The sequence below is a fragment of the Sminthopsis crassicaudata genome, chromosome 1, assembly GCF_048593235.1.
Source record: "Sminthopsis crassicaudata isolate SCR6 chromosome 1, ASM4859323v1, whole genome shotgun sequence".
NCBI classification, from domain to species: domain Eukaryota; kingdom Metazoa; phylum Chordata; class Mammalia; order Dasyuromorphia; family Dasyuridae; genus Sminthopsis; species Sminthopsis crassicaudata.
The window spans coordinates 71,954,179-71,974,061 of NC_133617.1; the positions used below are offsets into that span (position 1 = coordinate 71,954,179).

A 19,883-nucleotide genomic window follows, 5' to 3' on the forward strand; every position below is an offset into this window, starting at 1 on the left:
ATGCATATTTGGGTCCTTTTCTCACTTTGATGATCACTTTGGGATACAAACCCAGTAGAGATAGTATTGATTCAAAAGAGGTTGAAGCATACTATTCTTGCTTTTTTTTGTGCTTTCTCATGATTTTTCCTTTATCACATGACTAATATGGAAATATGTTTAAAATAACATATATAATCTATATCAGATTGCTTGCTCTCTTGAGGATGGAGGAAAGAAGAGAGGAAGAAAAAAACTCAAAATCTTACAAAAATGAATGTTGAAAACTATCTTTACATATAATTAGAAAACAAAATACTATTGAGGGGAAACAAAAGAAAGAAAAGAACATGAACCTCAGAAAATCGTTGCTCTTGAAGGCAGAACCAGGAGTCTTATCCTCCTACTCAGGCAGTAACTCTCCTTTCAAGCTCAAGGTGTCTTCAGCTTTTATGTCCTTAACTTACTTTTCTTTTTTTGGTGAGGCAATTTGGGTTAAGTGACTTGCTCTGGGTCATGTGGCTGGTAAGTGTTAAGTATCTGAGGCTGAATTTGAACCCCGATCCTCCTGACTCCAGAGTTGGTGCTCTATGCACTGTACCTTTTAGTTGCCCCTTTTTCTTCTGCTTTCTATATTGGAAGCAGGATAGGCATTGAGGGAGGAGGGCGGAGCGTTATAGAAATGACTGCAACACATGAATATTGTAAAGATAATAAGTCCACCAGAGAGTCTTTCTGTTTAATTTATTACTGTCTGAAATCCAGTGACGCTGACACACACACACTCACCAGGGTCAGTGTCCCCTGTGGACAGGTGGACCTGGTGACTTTGACCTGTTGAATAAAATACAGTACTAGTAGTGGACGGCTACACACATGCATCCACAGTTTAAACTACAGTGATTCAATACTGCAACTGAAACAGTACTGCCAGAAAAAGAAAAAAATAGATATCAAGTGTTCCCCAATTCATAATTCTTTTTTTTTTTTTCCTTTTTAAACAGTTAATGCTGTTATAAACGCTACTGATGTCAGGACAAGGCAAGACACAAACAGTCCTACATCTTCTCTGCAGTATAAATATGGAAGATTTTTATACAGTTTACTGAAGTCTGATACTACATTTGTTGCTACCCGTTACAGCTAAAGGAAGAGGGACTTTCTCGGGGGTCTACACCGTGGAATGTCCAATTTAGTCTTCTTCACTGCCACTTCCTGAACGATCCTAAAAAGTAGGGCACAAAAAAAGGCTGGTGAGCACACAGGCAGGCAGGCAGGCAGGGTTCTCAGAACTGCCCAGAATCTGGGAAGCTCAGAACACCACATCACTCTTGGGGTTGGAAGGGACTTGAAGATAATCTAATCCCACCCCCTCATTTTACTGATGAGGAAACTGAGGCCCACAAAGATGATGTTCAAAGGTCGTTTAGGAAAAGCAGCCAGGATTCAGATGCAGGTTCTGGGACTGCACAGAAGTACTCTTGCCATTACACAAGATGACACCATTCTAACTTATCCTTCTGGGGAAATGGACCAGTTAGTGTCAAGAAACATTTAGTTAATTTCCTGATGAAGGGTAGGCTTCCACCTTTACTGGGAAATAGAATAAAATACTTATTGGATTTGTGTCCTAAGATGACTGCCTCGGGTACTAGGCAGGATTTCACAAATGCAGGTATCTTGTAAACCTGTGGCATTTCTGGTCTATCATATCCAGCATTTATATTCAGGGCAGGCAGAAATAGTGGTTAAACTGAAAATATCTGTTTTAGATGACAAACACAGATTAGGAACCTATTTGCTTTGCTAATCCTAATTCCTTTAAGATTAGTTGAAATGTAACTCTGTGACATATACATGCTAAGGTACTGAGATTTTTTAATCCTAAAAGTTTCCTTATTTAACAGTGGTTACTTTTTTCATTAGAGGTTGTTAGCTTTTCCTAATGGGCCCAGTCTCAGTTTAACATAGCAATCAGCCCAAAAGATTTATATTTTAAAGACCCGTTGAAATGTAACTCTGTGACATATACATGCTAAGGTACTGAGATTTTTTAATCCTAAAAGTTTCCTTATTTAACAGTGGTTACTTTTTTCATTAGAGGTTGTTAGCTTTTCCTAATGGGCCCAGTCTCAGTTTAACATAGCAATCAGCCCAAAAGATTTATATTTTAAAGACCCTTTTAATGTAATGACATCTTCAGAATAGACAATGAAAACCTAGGGGACATTATAGGAAATCCCAGCTTGAAAGTTACAGTTGAAAGTTATGGAAGCTTAGCCTGCAGGAACTGAAAAGAGGGACAAAAAGGCTTAAATAAAAATAAATCAAGAAAAACTGTTGGTTGATATCAACAAGGTTGATCAAAGCTACCTCTGCCCTTTTTTTTTTTTTTTTTGGGCCAGAAACAGTCCTGGGACGGTTAGGATCAGCTATCCCAACATGGCAACTTGAGATAGTCCAGTCCCTTAGGAGTGGGGGCTACTAAATTCTTTGTATCCTGTCTGATAATGAAGGAGGAGGTGGGGGAAGATGTAAGAAGATCATCACTCCCCCCTCCTCCCCCCCAGAAACCCCCTGGAGTCACAGTGGCCCTGGTTTCTTGCTCCAGGCCTAGAAGTCACCGAAGCTTTGCTGCTGCCCCACATCAGAGGATGAGTTGGGCAGTGAGGGCTGGGGGCCTATGAGGTCATCCAAGGTTGCTTCCAGTTATAAGACCTTACTCTATGGAATGTTAAAAATGATTACTGTTCTTGGTAACCAAAGTCTATACTAGAAAGGACCCAGGCTCTCAAATATAAATGTTTGCTGAAGTGGGGGGAGGGAATCTCTTTATAGGATAACTTATAGGATCTCTTTAGAGGATTTAAGTACTTGACTTTTACCCATGTTAAGCAGGCATTTACTGTAACTCTCTGCCCCTTACTGCCTGTGAGTAACTTTAGGAAAGCCACATTAGCTTGCCAGTGCTCAATTTCCTTGGTTGAAAAGGACTGGGCGGCCTGACAGGCTTCCTCTGGTTTTGGCCCCCTGAGTTAATGATGAGTTTGAAAAGGATGGGGCAGAGCATCAACAAAGTGCACTCTGGCTGATGTTCCTTCCAGACTGCACATGTACCCCAGTTTTGCCTTTTACAAACAAGATCCTCTGATCTTTACCTCCTCCTGTTCTTCTTCGCTGTCATCATCACTCACTACTGGTTTGGCTCGGGACCCCCGGCTGGTGCGTCTCCGACCCTTTAATCGGTCCTGTGCTTTCTCTTTTCGGCCAAGTTTGATCTTCACTTTGACAGAGCGAGCTGAGAAGGAGTAATAGGGTATAAGATTGGGGGGTACTTGTTGGGGTTTGAGGACCAAGGGAAGAAACTGATTATAGGCTCAGAGCATCCCCAAAAGCCTTTCACCTCCTCTCTTTTCCCAGTTTTCAGCCCTCCCTGAATCATAGAAGTCAGGGTATAAATCCACAAATCCACTCTTCTTCCAGGACAATAGAATAGGTGGTACCAAAAGGGCATATGAGAACCATTAAACTTCCCAGGACCCCAAACTTGGGGGTTATTTACATTGTGAAAGAGAAAAAACCCATCTTCCCCCTGCTAATGACACAAGAGACAGGATCTCTCCATTCCTTCCTGCACAAGCCCTGCCGGTCTCCAGGCCTGTCATTCTCATGTTCCTGTTTCTCCAGTGTGACTAAAGGTGTCTGGTTATGATACTATTACTACCAAGTCTGAAGTATCAAGGCAAACTCACACTCAGATTCAGATCCTTCCTCTTCCCCTTCTTCCTCCTCTTCACTTTCTTCTCCTTCGCTATCATCCTCTTTCTCAATTTTCTGTCTCACACTAGTGAACACAGATTGTAGGACGATCGAGTCTTCATAGATCTAAGGGGAAGGGGAGTTGGAGAGTGGGAAGAATAGTTGAAACCAAGCCAATCTGGCAGAATTTACAATATCTTTAACATGGGTGTTGGGAAAGCAGAAATTATAACAACATTCATGAGAGAAGGGACAGAGGCGGGAACATGAATCTACAGAGTTCTACTGAATGCGGACATTTATGATCGACAGCTTTGGAAGAACACATGCACCATTTTGGTAGGGTGAAAGTTATTTTCTCAGGTCAGGGGGCAAATGGCCTAGATTTCACACGTGGGGCCCTCTCTCTTGGCATAGATCACACCAGCCTTAGAGATGTCCAGGAGCCCAACAAGAAAAGTTAAAAATGCAGCCATGGTTAGTCTCAATTGTTGACAAAGGAAGGGAGGCTGGGCTGCATCTGAAATTGGGGGATGGGCTCTTCCATCTGTCCCCTCCCAGGCTGTGGTGCTGGATCTTTACCAGTGAGCCTTCCAGATTGAAGGTCTGGGCATTTTGACACAGCAGCATCACATCCTTCTCTAAGTCATTGAGACTTCGGTACTTGTGGTTGCGGATCCGTTCCTGGGAAACAAGGGAGAGAGAAAAGGCAGGGTCAAGACTTGGTATATAATGAAGAGCTCAAATGATAGAAAATTATCTCTCCCCCAAAGATCATCCTATATACCTCTACTCATTCAAAAGATAACTGTCCTGGAGCAGTGGATAGAATTCTGGTCCTGGAGTCAGGAGGACCCAACTTCAAATCTAGCCTCAGTCATGTGACACTTACTAGCTGTATGATCTTGAACAATTCATTTAACCCTGCCTCCTGCATGGGGGAAAAAAAGTTAACTATCTTGCTGAAAAACTCATTCTATTTCATAGGGCTTAAATCAGGTCTTATCCCAGCACTTTCCATATTAGTATTTGCTGACCACGGGAAAAACCCTACCTGCAGTCTCACCAACTCATTTGAGGTCTTTGCCCATGAGGTTAGGGCTCCTTTGAAATGACCTTGCATGACCCAAGAAATAACAGGTCATGGCTAGTCAAACAAGTAACAGGAGCAAAATTAGGGGACAGGAGTAGGGGTGTTGTCTAGGCTATTTTAAAAATGTTTTATTAACAAGGCAGGACTGGGGACTTTTTGCTTATAGGCTAAGAAATCTCTTTTCTTCAATCTGGAAGGCAATGTTACCTTTATTTTCTTGAAGTCCACAGGTTTTCGGATGAGTTCGTAGTACTCTGGCAGTTCTTTTCGGGAAGGAAGTTGAATAAACACCTCGCTCAGCTGGCGTCCACTACTACTACAAAACAAGGGGACACACACCCACCAGGCATGAACTACCAGCTCAGCCAGGCACCCAACCCCAAAGCTGGCCCTTCCCATCTCCTCCCCTGCCTGGGACCCTCCTGGGGAGCACAAGCTTCACAAAACAAGCATAAGGATGACCACAACGTCAGGGGTTTCACACTTCCATTTCCAGGGTATGACTAATGGGAACTAGGGAAGGGAGGGAGATGCCGAGACCTAGGCTAACTAAATAGCACAAAAAGACGAAAGAGAATATGACAGAAACTGATACTGCTGGAGGAGAAATACAGTAGGTCTACGGTGGGAAAGGTAAGAATATGCACACTCAGATATATCAGCCAACTCAGATTTATGATTTTAAGACAATATAGGCACAGTTCATTTTGCTTGGGTTTGAAATATTAAATAAAAACTATAGTTTCTTCAGACAAAAACCACAACTTAATTATCCATTTAACTTTTGAATGTTTTTATTTTTTGTTACAAATAGAGGTACGTGGCTAGACTTCCACAGAACTGAATATCTTATAGTTTCTTCCAGTTTAAGACAAGTAGGCAAACAACAAAGGACACAGGAAACCATCAGAATAAAGCAAGGAAGTTTTGTGTTCTAAGGGTGTTACAAGGTTCTCTGTCCATCACTGGGAAGGTAACAGCAAGTGCTCAGTTCCATAAAAGACATGCGATGTCAATCACACTAACTCTCCAAACTCATTGATTACACCCAGGTTTCTCAGAATCACTTTATGAGTTGTCAGTATCAGCTACTTCTGAAGCTTCATGTTTATGACTGCCCTAGACCTTCTGGTAAACTGAAATTGAGATAAATTCCTCTAATCTTTGGTGTCTTTATTTCTCTTTTAAGAGGAACTTACTTCCCCAAACTGTTTCATATGCTTCAGCAGTAGAATATGAAGAATCAGAAGTTACAAGTAGGACAAAGGCTCTGCCCACAAACACTATGCCAGGCAGTATAGTCCTTGGCCAACTATCTGAAAGAGGTATGGCTTTTTGCCAAATCTGTTAGCTTATTGGTAAACCAGTTCTTTTCAAATGATAGCAGCCATGCTTTAATGTTTCTAAGGTGGCTTATATTTATCTCATTTTATCCTTACAACAACCACATTGGTCAAATACTATTTGGAGATGGGAAAATTGAGGTTGAGAGCAGGTAAGTGATTTGTCCAGTATCGCAACATAGGTTGCTGAATATAGGTTTTCCTGACTCAGTCTAGCTCTCAGGTCATGATGCTAAGTATTCCTTCCTAAGGCCACATGACCTAAGTGAGACTCCCACAACAGAATAGAAAGAACACAGGAGAGCAACTGGTTTACTGCTACTTTGACCCTGAAACATTTTTTATCACTTCTCTGAGCCTCAGTTTCGTGGAGAAAGGTGGAATAAATGGTTGCTAAAGTCTTTTCTGCAGGAATGATTTAACTTAAATGTGATGCTCTTCATTACTGCTTCCAAATTTTGGAAATGAGATATACAGCAGCTTTTGTTGACAATAAAAATATTTTTTTTCCAAAAAATCTTAAAGTTTTTTGGGATATAATTTGTTTTATACAACAATCATTCCCCAACAATAACCCTTCCCCTATGTAGAACCATCTCTTACAAAAGAGAGATCAAAAAACCAGTCAAATCAAACTGCCCAATCTAGTGCCTGTGAGTGGCCGAATGTGCTTGTCTGTGCAGAGATGTGCCATTTCTTAGCAGAGAGCAAGGGAGCATTTTTGAGTTTGAATCAGAAGGAATCGATGGGAGTCCCTGCTAGTATTCTGGATCTGGACACCTCCCAGAGTAGTCTTCCTGTTCACATGACTGTGGTCATTATGTCCACTGCTCTCCTGGGTTCACTCTCTTTACTTTGATTCAGTTCAAACAAATATTTCTGTGTTTCTCTGAATATTCACATTCTTCATTACTTATAATGCAACAATATTGTCCATTAAGTTTATTTACCATTTACAGCAGCATGTTAACAAAATTCTTTCCATTTCATAATAAATTCTTTCACATGATTGTCTTTTGTACATAAATTGAAATAACTTACATTTATCTAATGTTTTAATGTTCATATAACTACATTTTCTTGCATTTGGTCTTCAGTCCAAGGAAGTTAAGGAAGGGGGGAGTATTATTGTGAGTCCCAGCCCAAACAGTTTAGGGCTGAAGGTCCTCAATTGTATTAAGCAGGCTAACAAAGAGATTTTTTCATGTTCCCTTCTAGTTCTCAAGGTTTAGGAGCCTCTTCTTTTGATTACGTAAACCACAAAACCAAAGAATCTGAAGCAGCTCAGTCATAATCCCAGTTATATCACCATTAAGTTCAGCATGTAAACCCAAGTCTTCTGAGCCCAAAACCTCTCTTTTCCACTCTGCTCACCTAGGAGCTTTTGGGTAGTTTCTCTGGCCAGATGGCATCATCTAATTCAAGGCATCCCCTGCTTTAAATATCACAGGGAACTCTGTGGCTGACCATCCTAAGGTATACCATTTCTTATGCTTTAAGATAGTTTACCATCCCAAACTATTAACTGTTTCTTAAAGTTGTTGGTAACCTTCCTCAGTGCCTCTCTGCCCTACTGGACTGTCCTACCATTTGAGGGCTATGAGCTTGTTGCCTTTCTTGCTTGCTTCTGAGATAGCAGCCATAGAAGGAACGAGGGCTCCATGCTTCCCTACTCTTTTGTTCATATGCCATGAGGACTTGTGCTGTGGTCACAACAGGCTTTGCTTCCTCTTCAGAACCCTGACCTGCTCCTTCAGTTATCAAGGCTTCATCAAGTCTTGGAACTAGTAGAAGATGCCATGTTTTTCAGCCAGGATGTTCAATACTCATCAAAGTTCTGAGTAAAAAGAAAGACTAGGGTGTTCCTTTCTGCCAGGATTTGTGCAGGAGCAGTTTGCTGGTACTTCCTATTGTCTCAGTGTTCATGCTTCCAGTCTGAAAGATATTTAGTTAGAGATCGCCACCTTCTGGTCTTAGTCATTAAAAAAAATTCATCTGCTTAAACTGGATTCCCAGCCGCTAACATAGATTTGCTAGCAGACAATGTGACTCTTACAAAAGCTCAGAGAAAGGGCTGCTGGATCCCTGGGGAAGGAGGGATATCCCTGCCTTCAAAGGGGGCAGCTGGTACGACTCCTCCTGACTGTTTGTAGCTGTTTGGCTGCAGATGATGTTGATGTCACAGAAGATGGAAGAATTAGACCAGACTGAACTTCATTAAGGTCCTTTTCACTTTTGACCAAGGAGGATTTTTTTAAAAAATCTGCAGAACATGTCTTAAAGATGAGAACAAGTCTGGCCATTTTAATAATATGGTGCAATTGGAAATGGCTCTTCCATAGTTCAACAGTTATAAGTCATGTTGTTTTGGGCTAGTGTGGAGAAGCTTCTACACATTACACACTGCTCGTCACTCTGCTGCAGAGAGAAATAAGAAACAAAAACAAAGAGCAGTTTAGTGGGCTGCTACCAAAACTACACTACCTCAGAGACAATTGCTCAGAGTGACCGCTGGACTGCCCAGCAGCCCCAGGTCCCAGCCTAGCCACAAAGGAGGCTGGCAGGCAGGCTGCAGAGGGAGGCAGCTTTGCTGTAGCAAAGAACAGGTTGTGGAAATGGGTTAAGATAGAACTGGATGATTCTGAATTCAGATAAATGTAAAATCTTACCTTCCAAGAGCGAGGGCATTTTCAGGATCTATGTGGATTTCCAGGTCACAGGCTCATGAAGTAGTTGTTTTCAACTTCTTTTCAACTCTACCCCCTTGCTCTGATGTTTCTCTGTCCTGCATACTTTGGGCAGGGCAGTAAGCTCCTGGCTTCTAATCTTTACAGGAAATGCATGGAGGAATGGATGCTGATGGCAGCACCCCCACATTCCAAGCTGTTGCTCCAACCCTTTCTAGCTTTCGGACCAAAGGCAAGTCACTTCCTCTTCCTGAGCCACAAGAACCCACCTCATGGTCAGTCCCTAACTCAAGGGCAGGCTGAGGAGGTTCATGGGCCAACAAGACGAATCCTGATGCCCCTGGAGGTGTGTGGGGTTGTGCATGTCTATGAGACGGGACTGTGTACTGTTAAGAGAATGTTGCACTGGAATCAGCCTGCTGCACACGTGTAGGCCTGGCTTTTCCACACTCAAAAGCAATACCCCCACAGTATTTATTCATCACAAACATTATGCTTATTTCCTCCCCTTCTTTCTCTCTACTACCAAAGCATGGCTAGAAGCTTAGATCCTCCAAGGCCAGGCAGGCTGAGTGATAGGCCATATGCTGTCTGAGAACCAGACTAGTTAAGTGGAGAGAAGCTTGAAATCAGAGAGTTGGCCATCACATTGGACTTTTTTGGCCATGGTTAAGTTATTTATCTTTTACCAAGGGGTGGAAAGGGATATGACCTGACCCAGGAGCAGGACGATGTACAAAGAGGGAATCAGAGATGCTTCAAGTTGTTTCTTTCCCCCCTGTAGTCCTTGGTACTCCCACATCTATATTATGCATGTAGAGAAACAGTAGGACAAAGAATCAAAATATAAATCTGCCCAGAAACTAATCAACACTAGAACAAAAATAACAAGGAAACTGCTAGAATTGCTAACCCAGGTTTCTTCCTCAGATGCTTCCTCATGGTATCACAGTTACCACAGTTACCCTCCACTTACCCAGCTGAAAAAGCCTTCAAGTAGAGGCCTTGGGACACATTGCTACCCAAGGACTACATTTACTAACTGCAGAGCAGCTTATTGCTAGGTGTTAGGCCTTAAGTGATCCTTCCAACAAAAATATGAACCCTCTGGAATTAGTTCCCTACTGATTTTGCTATGCCTGCAATAGGAAAGGGGGCAGATGGTAGTTAGAATCACAAGGATTGTAGATCATCTAATTTGAATCTAATTACTGATAACTTGATACTCAAAAGGAGGTCCTCAGGAGAGTTGATAAACGAACAGAGAAACTGAGCTGGACCCACAATGACATTTTTCTAGACTTATACTGGAAGATATGTGATGATTATTTAGCAAAGATGAACACATGGACAGCCCAAGTGTCACACAGGTATCCAGGAAACATGAGAAGAACCAGAGGAAGTAGATCTTCAGTAGAGTAATTATACAAAGGCCTGGATAAATATCACACATGATGGAGAGACACAGGAGGGTGGAGACCTATGTCCTGGGAGTAAGTGTTCACACTGATAGGCTCATGGAGCCATCAACATAAAATAATCCCGTAGAAAATGCCATCCACATCCAGAAAGAGTTCTATAGAGACTATAGATTGAAATATACTTTTGGTCTGATTTTTCTTGCACGACACGACAAATATGGAAATTATACACATTTAATCTATATCAGATTGCTTGCTGTCTTGGGAATACAAAATCTTATAAAAAAATGAATGTTGAAAGTTATCTTTATCTTTATATATATGTTTGGAAAAATAAAATACTAGTGAAAGTTAAAAAAAAAAAAAAAAAAAAAAAAGAGCAATCCCAGAAATTTTTCCCCTAGATCTGTAGAAAACTTTCAAAACTCATAAATACATTTGACCAAAAATTAGAGCCCCTATCTGGGTTCCTCTTCTATCAAACACCTTTGATAGACTCCCTGTCCCTATAGTATAAAATACAAATTCCTTAACTCGGCACCAAAGGACCCCAAAATCTGATCCCAAGTAAACCAGGGGCAAAACCAGAGTCAAAGGAATTCACATCCTCATTGTCTTTTCTACTATACTAAGAATGCTTATATTAAGTCCATAGAGGATGAGTTTATATACTACAACAAAAAGTATATTGGAACAAAAGTTCAAAAGGATAACTGTAGGATCATTTTTATTTAAATGCCATCAAAAAAAAGGTGAGACAATAATAACTGAATGATTTAGTACTGTGTTTTACACAAATTATTCAATTGCACAATTCTAGATTTCCTTCTAAAAACATGGAGCCAAGTTCAGAGTTCAAATGCACTGGCCCCTGGTCATAGGGGCAGAGCATTGATTTGATCCTTGTCTCCCTTACTCCCTAAGTCCAGTGCTCTAACAATCATATCACACTGAGAGTGGACACTTCCCCAGCATCCAGTGCATGACCTTGCACACAGTAGGCCTTTAGAGATTTGCAGAACTGAATTTTTGATACCAAATCCTAACTATCTTTTTGGATATAACTGCAATCCCTTTTCCTTTGTGAAGGCATGTTAGCCCCAAATGTTATCTGCCACTCACTCCCTGGTGATGAAATGACATTGTTTACCATCCTCAGCACCAAGTGCCCCCTGCCTTTGTATCTCCTGTTCCATATATTAAGTACTACCAGTGCATGGCTATCTAGCACTGCAAAGAGAAGTACTCAGGCAATGAAACAAAACTGTGGTTAGCATTGCAGCTTGTCTGCACACCTTCCAAACTCCTCTCAAAACTGAACAATGTTCTAAATACAGCATTCCTGTGAAGGCTTAAATAATAGTAAAGGATCAAAAGAAAGTTGTAAGCTTCTATGAGGACAGATGTACAGCTGGGAGGCCCTGTGTTTCTAGATTTTTCCTTTACTCCCTTTATGTTCTAACCAGGCTACTTCACTTGTATTGTAATTCCCAATTCTAGATATTTACATATATGCTTCCTTCTTCTCCCCTTCCATCCTTCTAACATACTCCCTTATCTCTCATTCACAAAATCCATCAGTTCAAAGGCCCCTTCTCACAAGAAGCCTTGCAGAATCCCCCCTAATTTAATGCCTGTCCTACTATACCTGTATGTATATGAATAAAGTCACACCCATACAACATGTGGCTTGATCCATCCACAATTTCCACTCTACTCAATGTACTCCTTGAAGAAAGAAGCTTGCTTTTCTTTTTGTATTTTCTAGTCAGCCCTAATGTATATAATAAACAATGTTGAACAAACAAATGAAAATATATTTGAGGGAAAAAAAGCTGATCCTTCCTCTGGCCAAATACAGATTATAGTCCTCCTGTGCTTTTTTCCTCCCCTGGGTTATTTTTCCTCAGAAAAGGTACTGAATAGTTCAGACAATATCCTTATGGCCTCAATGAATTGCTGTACTCACCAGCACAGCACTAAAACTGTGGGTTTTTTTGCTATGAGGAACTCTCACTTTCCTTCTCTCCTAATTATTATTTTCTATTTCTAACAGCTAATTTCCAAATTTATGCCATTCTTGATCCTTAGTCATGATCCTACTCATGCTTAGCCTATCTTTGCACTCACAAGGAAATAGACTCACAAAAATAAAAGGGATTTGCCCAATACACATTCTCCAACTCTCAAGAGTGCATTAGCTCCTATCACTCCAAGGACAATCTCCTTTAGCACACACTCCCTGGAATTATTGCTGATTATTTTTAATGTGAACATCTTACAAGGACAGTTACTATGCGACACATCCAATCAGTGTCCCAGGTTCTCAGAGCATATTTGGGTACACAATAAGAGTTCTATCAATGTTTCTCAATTTGGATGAGGGAAAATGACAAGAATCCTCCAATACACCCAAGAATAATCTTAAAATAAAAGGATGAAAGAGAATAGATTTAGTCATCAAAAGACCAATTCCTGCAAGGTCAATGGACCCAAAGAGGCAGCATGGAGGAAAGTTACCACAAGGGGTTGTCCTAGATCAGGAAATATTGTTTCTGTTCCAAAAGTACAGCCTCTTTGAAATAGCTGAACTCTCAAGGTCTAGCCCAACCTATCCTGGAGCAGAAGTCTTCTCTATTACTTTTCCTTGAAGAACTTTTGTAAGCACGAGAATGTGATTTAAGAGGCAGCTCATTCCACATGTGGCCAGCACTGCTCGTTGGGAATTTTCCCCAAACATTTGAACCAAAATCTGCTTCTCTGTAACATCTCCTTAGATGTTCTTAGATCTGTTCAGCTTTTCATTCTCAATTTTGAGAAACACCTGAGATACTTCATCAGTGAAGATTAGTATGAGTATGGGAAAAGGTCATTGAAGGTCACCTGGTCTAACTATCCACTCCCCTCTCCTAAAGAATGATATTGCTTGGGTCACTAGTTTTGAAGAAATCTGCTGTCTATTCTGGGATTGGCAATTGTGTTTTAAAGAGTTTTAAGTTTCAATAAAAAACATGTTCCAATAACATCTCCCTTTACAGTGTCCTCTGGTGGAGAAGGCAATGTTCTATCTACAACTACTAACTGTAACCCTTAATACCTGGGATATTTTTTGGATTTGCTGAAAACAAACATAAAAGGAGGCCATAATTCTTCCATTTGGTTCCATGAATACTTGAAAAAAGCTTACAAAGGCATAGTATCACGCCTGAGGCTTTGCACCGGTGGTCCTCAAACTTTTTAAATAGGGAGCCAGTTTACTGTCCCTCAGACTGTTGGAGGGCCAGACTATAGTAAAAACAAAAGTTCACACCGTTTCAGCCCCTCAGCCCATTTGCCATAACCCAGCGGGCCGCATAAACGTCCTCAGCGGGCCGCATCAGGTTCTAGTTTGAGAACCCCTGCTTTGCACATTCCCAGGAAGAGTTGAGATAATGGACATGACTTGGGAATATGAGAAGCAGTGAGGCTCCCCATTTCTAAGGGTGGTATAACCCTTAGCAAGTCACTTCATCTATATAAGCCATAATTTAGCCCTAAAGTGGTGACAATATTTATATTTCCAATTTACATAATTATTGTAGGGAAATTCTTTAAATTTTAAAGCCCTAAAGAAATATATACTATTTATATTATAGCTTTACTAAGTGTAAATGTTCTGAGCAATATGTCCCTTGTAAGATGGTAGTCCAAATATCCCCCTAATATTAGTATTATATGTAGTACAATAATGTCTAAGCCTCTGCAACTTTTCTTCACATGCCAGATCTTACTGAAATGTATTAAAAATTACAGAAAGTAAAGTCATTTGGTAACTTATCAAATGAAATGTTTTCAACAGAGTAACATGAACCATAGATTGAGTTTAGGGTCCAGTAGTTGTACATAAAATCTGGCCAGAGGGAAATAATAGAATATAAAATGTTAATTAGTCAAGATCAAATAAAAAAAAAACCCAAACTATCTTGATCAAGAATACAGCCAACTTAAACTTCCCTAGCATAATTTTTTTTTTTTTTTACTTTTAAAGCAGGTATTTCTTGGGGTTAATCTCTTTTAGACCTATTCCTTCCATCTTTTTAGATATCAGCTAGGTCTTAACTCCCTTACTGGTGATGTTTAGGGCTCCTAAGAAGTACTTCAAGATCTCAGAAAAAGGCACTTCTTTCTAAAGCTGCTGGGCCTAGTGAAGCAGTCAAATGGGGCACTAAAGCAAGTTTAGAATTTTTCCCTACTGTGCTTTCTAGACTTACACAAAATCCTAAATACCTCCAAACACAGGTAACTGTAATACTTCTTAGGTAGACATGCTTCAATTGCACTATATATTGCATATACCATACCACTCTGAAAACAACTCAATGCAATGGGCCTTAAATGATGAGAGCTTGTAACTACCTACGGAGAACACAAAACTGAAAGGCAGAGGATAGGTAGCAAATCAAAGCCTACATAAAGTCTGCAAGGAGATATAAAAAGCTATAGACAAAAGCTTGCCTTCACTACATAACAGGGTGGTTTTGCTCACTAGATGAGAGCAGATGACTGGTAAAATGGGTCTGTTGAAAGTTACAGAATTTAGAATCAAGATGAGGTGAGATGTAGATTCTGAAGAGACCTCTGAACACAGACTCCTCCCATTCTATTCTAATTTTTGGCATTACCAAGGAGGCACAAGAAAATGTCATTTAGCCAAATTCTCCTTCAGCACAACTAAAGACAGCCAGTCTGGTAGGGACACCCACTGGACTCTGGCTGCACCCCATCCTCCTGCTCACAGCCAAGGAACCAGTCACAAAGTGAAGGGGCTACTCTGTCCCTTTCTTCACTTACCTGTCTTTGTATTTGATCACAGCATCGACAATCTTTTTCATTTTCTTGGTGAGGTTTGGTGGGTTTGGGGAGAGCTTTTCAGCAGGAGGTCTGCCACGTTTCTTTTGCTTTTTGCTCTCATCATCCTTGTCACGACTGCGAGTGCTGGTTGTAGGTGTTGAAGAGCCGGCATCGCTGTCTCGTTTGCGTTTCCGAGATGACTTCTTCTGTCGAACTTCTTCCTCGATTTCCTCCAGTGTACCTTCTTCTATGGCCTTCAAGGTCAGTGGTAGTAAAACAGAACAACCACCATCCAGATTATTTAGGGAGAGGAATACAACAGAAACAACTCATTCATACACAAAGCTAAGGGAAGGGCAGCTAACAGTTAAGGGCAAGCTCCATGCCATACATCCCAAATCTGGTTCAATTCACTTGTTGTGCTATCTAAATTTTGTAATGAGTGCTACAAATGAAAACACCCCATAGGCAATTTCACCCTTAAAGGAAGAGGAACACTGGACTAAAGCTCCCTGGGTCCAAGTTTTCTTATTGGTAAAATGAAGAGTTGGAATACATTAAATTTAAGGTTCCCTTCCAACCCTAAGACTCTATATATAGTTTATATCTGTTAGTCAATTTTTCCTGCCCAAGAAGACAAGGGACTTCATGGCTCTTGAGCAGAGGCCTCTCTACAAAGTGGTGTTCTATTTCCTTATAAAACAGTATTCCTTTTAGGAGCTGAATTTATGTCTTAGACTTTGCCATTCCATCCAGTAAGCCATGCAGACCTCCACCTCCAGCACTGTCCACAGAAAATGTTTTTCTTTGAAGTGGTTTTCATCACAGCTCTAGGCCTTCTGAACTCAGAAGCCGCAGAAGCACAAACTGCTTCATCCTCACACGGCCCTGATATAACAGGCTTGTTTATTCTTTTTCTGCATTTAATATTTTTTACAAATGTGTGCATATACTTTTGGACAGTCTGGTAGAGAAAAGCAAATCAGCATGGAGAGTTATCTGAAAATGAAACTGAGCAAAAATGTGTCTTGGTGGGACAAGTAAGGCTGGTTCTGTCACTACATGAGCACCATTATTTGCCTCTTCCTGTTCCCTAGAAACCAAATTGAATCTACTTCAAAACCATATATTTTATTTCCTCTGGTTTTCTGAGGGGATAATATCAAATCTATAACATAGTACTCTGTCAGCCCCTGGTTTTTAACAACATTTAAATGGAATTTATTAGCTGAAAGAAATCAGAGTGGGTCATGCTCTGACCAGGAAGTTCCTGGTAGCTGACTTTATCATCAAATAAGAGGCCAAGCTCTGACGGTGGGTTTCTTAACATTTAAAAAAATTTATATTTTGATTTTTGCATCATCTCCTTTTTGGTAAGCTATCCCATTTAATAAAAGGAAAAGCAGGTCAGGAAAAATGAATCTAAGAGTATATGTAATTGTGTGCCCATAGTACTGCACTTCTGTAAAGAAGGGAAGAGAAACATTTAAAAAAATTTTTGGATCATAGAATTAAGAGCTAGAAGACACCAGGGAGGCTCCCAAATCCAATTTTCTCTCTACCAGATAAAGAAACCTCAGGGTAAGGAAAGTTGTATTATATTGCCCAGGACTACATAGCTAGACTGCATCTCAGGCAGAACTTGAACTCAAGGCTTTCTGACTTGAGTCTATTGCAAAGGGCTGACATTAGAACCCAGTCTTCTGCTCTCAGTATAGACTTTAGTCTGTTAGATTTTTTTTAAAAAGCAGATAAAATGATAAGTTACTGTCTCATATAAGGCACTTTAATAGAAAGGTGGTATTCTGAATGAAATATGCATAGAAAAAAAAACAACATAGCAAGAAAATAAATCTGTCAGTTGTTCATTAATGTCTAGCTGAAAGGAGACTATTTCTAATATCTGCCACCATTTCCTAGACAGACATAAACTTAGATAGACTGATTAATTTTCACATCCTCAGAGGATATCTGTTAGGCAATACAAATCAAGAGAGCCTAATTCTCTTGCAAAGGAATTAGAACTGTATTAACATCTGTGTTGCTTAAGCTTCACTGACGCTGAAATAAAAATAAATTTGAGTAAGAACTGTTGGAAGTCAGTGAGATTTCAAATAAAGTCCTCAGTAAAGACTGTAACCCACTAGGCAGGAGACTGGTTTCTCAGCATAAACTAAGGTCCCCAGAACTCTAACAAGGGTAGTCTGAAAAAAAATCATTGCAGAATGAAGCCATCACCTACAGTATATACCTTGAGCCACTGCTTCTCGGTCAGCGAGTCGCTGTAGTCGACTTCTTTACGGTGGCGAGAGCCGCGCCCAAACATCTTTTCTTCTTCTTCCTCACAAGTCAGTCTCTCAACTTCAGCATCATCCTTAATGATCCAAGATGGAAGCTCATCTTCTTCCATGAGGCGTGGCTTTCTTTTTGGGTTTCGAGCTTCCTCTCGCCTACGATCCAAATCCATTCGCTAAAACAGAGTGAAAGGAACTCAGAGGGCCATGGGAAAATCATAAGCAATTATTAAAGAGATCACTGCCTATTTCTATTGCTAGAAAGTCCTTGGGTGACAATGAGATAAAGTCCCAATATACATTATAATTAGATATCTAAGTTGTATTTAGATGGAGAGGCTCTCCATAAACACAAAAAGAGAAACTATAGCTCATAAAGTGACTTTATTTCTATTCTAGCATGGAACACAGTCAAATTGAGAGATACAGCATAGTTTTGACTTTTTAGGTGCAGATGCTTTTGGAGAACTTTCCTTCAATGCACCATTCTATAATGTTTTGAATAGACCTCTGGTTTATTCCATGGATGCAAGGATACCAAGGTTTAAACCTTTTTGGAAATAACACATCATTTTACCCCCAAGGGTCAGGTTTACAAGGTAGCACAGGTATACCTCAAGGGATAAAAAGGGCTCCTAACTTAAGGTTATATAGTCACTACTTTCATTCTGAGAGAGATGGTATTTAGAAATGTACAACTAGTGAAAAAATAAACAAGAGAAATTTTACAATTTCCTTTTCAAAGATATTAGCCCTTGATGGACTGAATTATCCTTGTAAGAAAATCATTCAAGCTCAGCAAGTCAACACATCATAATGAAGACCACAATTACTGCAGTGCCTACCACAAGATATGCCAATGGGAGAAATAAAGAGTTTAATTCCGGTCTACCCCTCAGAGTTTGTTAGGAATGATGGAGCTCGCTCACTCTCCAAACAAATCCTGGGTTAGTATTATTAGTATTTTATCAGTAAAATCCTGATTAGTATTATTAGTATTTTACTAAAAACAAGGTTCTGAAACAATTTTGTAGCTGCACACAAACTGTTAAAAGCATCCCTTCAATGTTCATATTCTGTTTTCTCCTAATTAAGTTCCTTTAAGCAGGAAATACCACATTTCTTGTGGCTCTCTCTATTGACTATAACTACCCCAGCCTTTGAAGCTCACCATGAAAAGATCAAATTCCTCTTCGTGTCGGGCAATCATCTGATTAACAGTCTCATCATCCGGAACTTCATCTTCTTCCTACAAGATTTTAAATATTTAATTCTACTGTGGAGACTCTAAAAGGAGCTGAAGTGAGTGGATTTCAACACCGACAGTCTTTACCACCTGACAGCTATTCGGTGGTCCATGGGAAATGAGGTGGAGGTCTCAGTCCAGTTTCCAGTGGACAAGTATCCACATGGCAACAGAAAGCACACACATACACACACACACACATCGTCAGATCTGGCCCTTTGCTGGCCACCTCAGCATAGAAGCCAAGGATTGAATGGGCATGGAGACTGAACTACCCCTCTCACCTTTAGAGGTGGTTCCTCCAAGTCAGGGTTGAGGCACATTGGCGGAGGGGCAGTGTGGGCGAAGCTTGCACTGCCGCTGCCCGTGCTGTGTCTGCTCTGTGGATAAATAGAGGACTTCAGTCTCCAGGGCTGTCAATCCGGCATCTTTCACCAGCACTAAAAGTCACTTTAAAGAAAAGCAAGTACTCATCCTCTTTCCTTTCAGCCCACACTCCCTTTATTCCAGGGATGTAAAAAAATAAGAGCAAAAAAAAAGGAAAAAAAAAAAAGAAAAAAAAAAAAAGAAAAAGAAAAAAATGGAAAAAAAAGGAAAAAAAAAGGAAAAAAGGGAAAAAAAATTATGGAAAAAAAAAAAAAAAAAAAAAAGAAAGGTACTCATGCATTCACCATTCACACAGGAAAGAGAGAGGACAGGGTCCGTCAGGCCTCCTACCTCATCCTGTTCCTCATGCTCTAGGATTGCCTGGAGGAAAGCTCTTCTCTCATGGCTGGAGGATTTCTGGTCAAACATACCAGCTTGGATAACCTTCTGGTCAACATTTAGTTTGTATTTGGCTGCAGCCAAGATTTTCTCTTCTACACTATTAACTGTGCAGAGACGGAGGACTCGGACCTCATTTTGTTGCCCGATACGATGGGCACGGTCCTGTGCTTGTAAGTCCTGAAAGAGAAAATTGTTTGCTTGTCATTTCAATTCAAATTTTTCTAGAAATAATAACAATAATGGAAAAGGTTCTTTAAATGACACCCAGAAGGCTGGGTCTTTGTGAAAAGACATGCCTGGTATAGCTGAAACACCCCCAAGTGTAACATAAAGTTGTCTAAAAAGCTTCTACTATTAGAGGGAGTTACGCCTCTAGAGAAGTGAAATCTAAAGGCTGGTTTTGCTGATAGTTTTTAGTAGAGCAACTGAGAAAACCAGCTCATCTTTCCATAAATCATGAAAG

General features: G+C 40.4%; 1 protein-coding gene across 12 annotated transcripts in view; it reads right to left on the minus strand.

Annotated features, from left to right (window-relative positions):
* Nucleotides 1–711: 711 nt before the first annotated feature.
* SMARCA4 (SWI/SNF related BAF chromatin remodeling complex subunit ATPase 4) overlaps nt 712–19,883 on the minus strand; it is a 98,788-nt gene continuing 79,616 nt past the window's right edge. For 6 of the 12 annotated variants that reach the window (XM_074311722.1, XM_074311697.1, XM_074311703.1 and 3 more), the window contains 10 exons: nt 19,370–19,597; nt 18,937–19,032; nt 18,578–18,655; nt 17,355–17,582; nt 15,113–15,366; nt 5,039–5,147; nt 4,321–4,422; nt 3,732–3,864; nt 3,138–3,277; nt 1,054–1,204 (listed from right to left, as the gene is read on the minus strand). In XM_074311722.1, coding sequence (XP_074167823.1) covers nt 1,172–1,204; nt 3,138–3,277; nt 3,732–3,864; nt 4,321–4,422; nt 5,039–5,147; nt 15,113–15,366; nt 17,355–17,582; nt 18,578–18,655; nt 18,937–19,032; nt 19,370–19,597 — 1,401 coding nt within the window. In that variant the 3' untranslated portion in view covers nt 1,054–1,171. Of the gene's footprint in view, nt 1,205–3,137; nt 3,278–3,731; nt 3,865–4,320; nt 4,423–5,038; nt 5,148–15,112; nt 15,367–17,354; nt 17,583–18,577; nt 18,656–18,936; nt 19,033–19,369; nt 19,598–19,883 lie in introns of all 12 variants that reach the window. The other 6 variants (XM_074311749.1, XM_074311740.1, XM_074311787.1 and 3 more) reach the window with 6 other exon arrangements.